A 3,213-nucleotide genomic window follows, 5' to 3' on the forward strand; every position below is an offset into this window, starting at 1 on the left:
GTCTCAGAGAAGCAGGATGCTGCTAGGCCTACTGTGTTCATCCAGCTCTACACCTTGTCATCGCAGATTCTCCAGCATCGGCAGTTCCTGCTATCACTATATACGTCTCTTCGTTAAGATGCAGTTCGCCGACAGCTCACCAATGGACCGGTCAAATTTACCGTTCAGCGCGCACGCGCGGTTTGACTGACTGTTGGCACCTGCGCAGTATTGACCAAGGAGTCGTAATGGCGGCGGCGACGACGATGGTGATGTCGGAGTGTCAACTCGGGATCGCAGGCGGTGGTGTCGGATTGAACGGATTCAGCGGTGCAGGGGGAGGAGGAAGTGGTCACAACGGTTCTGGATCGGCCCAACCGCCTTGGAACAGGAGCCTAGAGAGAGCGTTGGAGGAAGCCGCTGCGACGGGAGTGTTGAGCTTAAGCGGGAGGAAACTGAAGGAGTTCCCCAGGAGCGCGGCGAACCAGGACTTGACAGACACCACGCAGGCGGGTAAGGGAGAGCACGCACTCAGGCGCCCTGCTTGGCCAGGGCGATGGCAGCTTAGATCCAACGGAAATGTTTTGGGACGTGACCAATGTAATTTAAACGGGGCGGCGCGTGCACAAGCAGCGCTGTCGCGAGTGCGTCCAAGCCTGGGACACGCGCACGGGAGGGGACCTAGGCGTGCGACACCAAGGGTCGCTCGTCAACGGTTCTCTGACACCGGTCTTGGTCACTAACCGGTGATGCAGTAATTTGCTGTTTTTGTTGCTCGTGCCTGAGTAATTTGAAATTAAGTTACGACAAAATGTAACTTTCACAGTGTCAGATGCGTAATTCTGGATTGATTCCATCTGTATCATCATTGTTGTGTCGCACCATGAAGAGTAAAACACCGATCCAGCTGAGAAGGCAGGGAAGAGGCAACAATCAGTACTTCTTTTCATTTGGTTAAAATGTTGCATTAGCCGTCGTTCGTGTAATTTTAGGCACTTGTTTCTATTGCTACGGTTTCAACCACCTATTCTGTTTCGTCCCTTGCATGATTTCTCCAATTCTTCCTACTGTTTACTTGGACGATGTTGAACGTTTTCTTGAATCAGTCATGCATGAATATCATTTAACCCATCCAGCCGATCCTTCCAATAAGCCCAGTCTCACCTCCGGATTTCAGACGGTTGGCAGGAGTATTAATGCTTGGAATGGTACAATGATATTAATCGATAATAACATTACAGTTAAGTCAGTATCTGGTTTATTTATCGGGATCTTCAGATTTTTAAGGCTCGTTAGCAATGCCGTGATTCTACCCGCTTTTCTCTGGTGGCTTTCATGACATTGGCAAATACTGTACGGGTAAAAAATGCCAACTTTGATTAGCTATATTTTATAAGAGAGACTGCTGGGCAAATTGGTTATTGGATGAAATGATAGAAGCTCATTGGACAGTGTTGAAAACAACATGATCACAAGTTATTTATATAGCCTAGGGAAGAGAGACCGACTTAGAGTTATAGAGACGTACAGCACAGAAACAGACCCTTTGGCCCAACTTGACCATGCTGACCAGATATCCTAGATAAATCTAGTTCCATTTGCCAGCATTTAGCCCATATCCCTCTAAACCCTTCGCTGTCCATTGCATCTCCAATTTTGGTGTCATGTGCAAACTTATTAAATATATCTTCTATGTTCACATCCAAATCATTTATATAAATGATGATACTTGTTTAGAAAAAGCCATAGATGACAAAAGAGAAAAACTATAACTAAAAGGTTAAGTGCACAAATGCAAAAGAAAAAGAACTGATTTGATTGACTAAGATAAATGTAAAGAACAGCAGAAGGTAACAAAGCAGCCAGTAAGAACTACAAAAGAGAAATGTTAAAAATGATGTGCATGAAATGCCACTAAAACTGCAAATATTGTTAGAATTATGTTACAAAAAAGACTGTTAAGAGCATTGTGGACGAGCTGAAAATATACGATGGATGATTTTAAAAGGAAATTGGACAATGGGATTGACTGCATTAGTGGCGTGCACCTGTAATCCAGCGATTTCGGAGGATGAGATGATTGAATTCTTGAGACCATGTTCTGTCTGGGGCATTCTCTTGTGGTGCAGTGGTAGTGTCCCTACCCTTGTACCAGGAGGCCAAGGTTCAAGTCCCACCTCCTCCAGAGGTGTGTAATAATATCTCTGAACAGGTTGATTAGAAAAAAATAGTTGCTCAGTAAAGAGCTGGCATTGATACAGTGAGTTAAATGGCTTGCTTCTGTGCCATTATGACTCTTTTTAAATTAAAACAAAGAAAGGGGGGAGCATGTTGCATACTTAATGGACGTTGTTATTTATAGTCAAGGAAGAGAGGGATGACATCCCAGTAATTCTAAAAAAAACCTAATATTAAATCAGAGAATCACCAAATTAATGTAATAAAATCAGAGTGATATCCCCAGCGCCAGGTGATTTCCACCTCAGGATTTTAGAGGAATTTGTTGCGAACATTGCAGGTGCCCAAACTGTGAACATCTAAACTTCTCTTGATTCAGGGACGATTACTTGGATTGGAAAATTGCAGTGTCACTCCTATGTAAGTTGAGCAAGAGGGAGAAAACCATGAAATTACAGACAAGACCCTTGGCTGATAGGGATTAGATGAATAATGAAGCTTGATAAGGATAGAGTGAATTTTTAGCAGGGAGTGACACCTCATATTGCATTTTGGGCCGGGTGGAAATTTTCTGAAGAGGTGATTGATATTTGGCTTTAAACAAGGATGTATGAAATTGTGATGCTATCTGACCACTTCTGTCATTGGATATTATTACAAGTGTGGTGTACAATTAGCACTCATAAACTAAGTGAAGTTAGTAATAATCACTTGAAGAGGCCCATGTGGTTGAAACTGCAGGTAGAATCAGAACATCTTTTGCAATGATAAGTGGCTGTTTGGAAAATTATACCCACTGGCTCGAAAGAGCTATCAACTTAATCCCACTTCATTTCTATTATGGAGTCGGAGTCAGAGTCATAGTCATGCAGCACTCAACAGGCCCTTTGGCCCAACACTTCTGTGCTGACCAGGTTACCTAAACTGAGCTAGTCCCATTTGCCTGCGTCTGGCCCATGTCATTCTAAACGTTAAATCAGAGATAGTAGCAACTGCCGATGCTGGAGAATCCGAGACAACAAGGTGCAGAGCTGGATGAACACAGCAGGCCAAGCA

At 43.8% G+C, this 3,213-nt stretch overlaps 1 protein-coding gene across 2 annotated transcripts in view; it reads left to right on the forward strand.

Moving 5' to 3' along the window:
* Window positions 1–206: 206 nt before the first annotated feature.
* The window catches only part of LOC109938889 (DISP complex protein LRCH3-like), a 145,296-nt gene continuing 142,289 nt past the window's right edge, over window positions 207–3,213 (forward strand). For both annotated transcript variants that reach the window (XM_048604799.1, XM_048604800.1), the window contains exon 1: window positions 207–492. In XM_048604799.1, coding sequence (XP_048460756.1) covers window positions 228–492 — 265 coding nt within the window. In that variant the 5' untranslated portion in view covers window positions 207–227. The remainder of the gene's footprint in view (window positions 493–3,213) is intronic.

Source organism: Rhincodon typus, chromosome 13, assembly GCF_021869965.1.
Source record: "Rhincodon typus isolate 14 chromosome 13, sRhiTyp1.1, whole genome shotgun sequence".
Lineage (NCBI taxonomy): Eukaryota > Metazoa > Chordata > Chondrichthyes > Orectolobiformes > Rhincodontidae > Rhincodon > Rhincodon typus.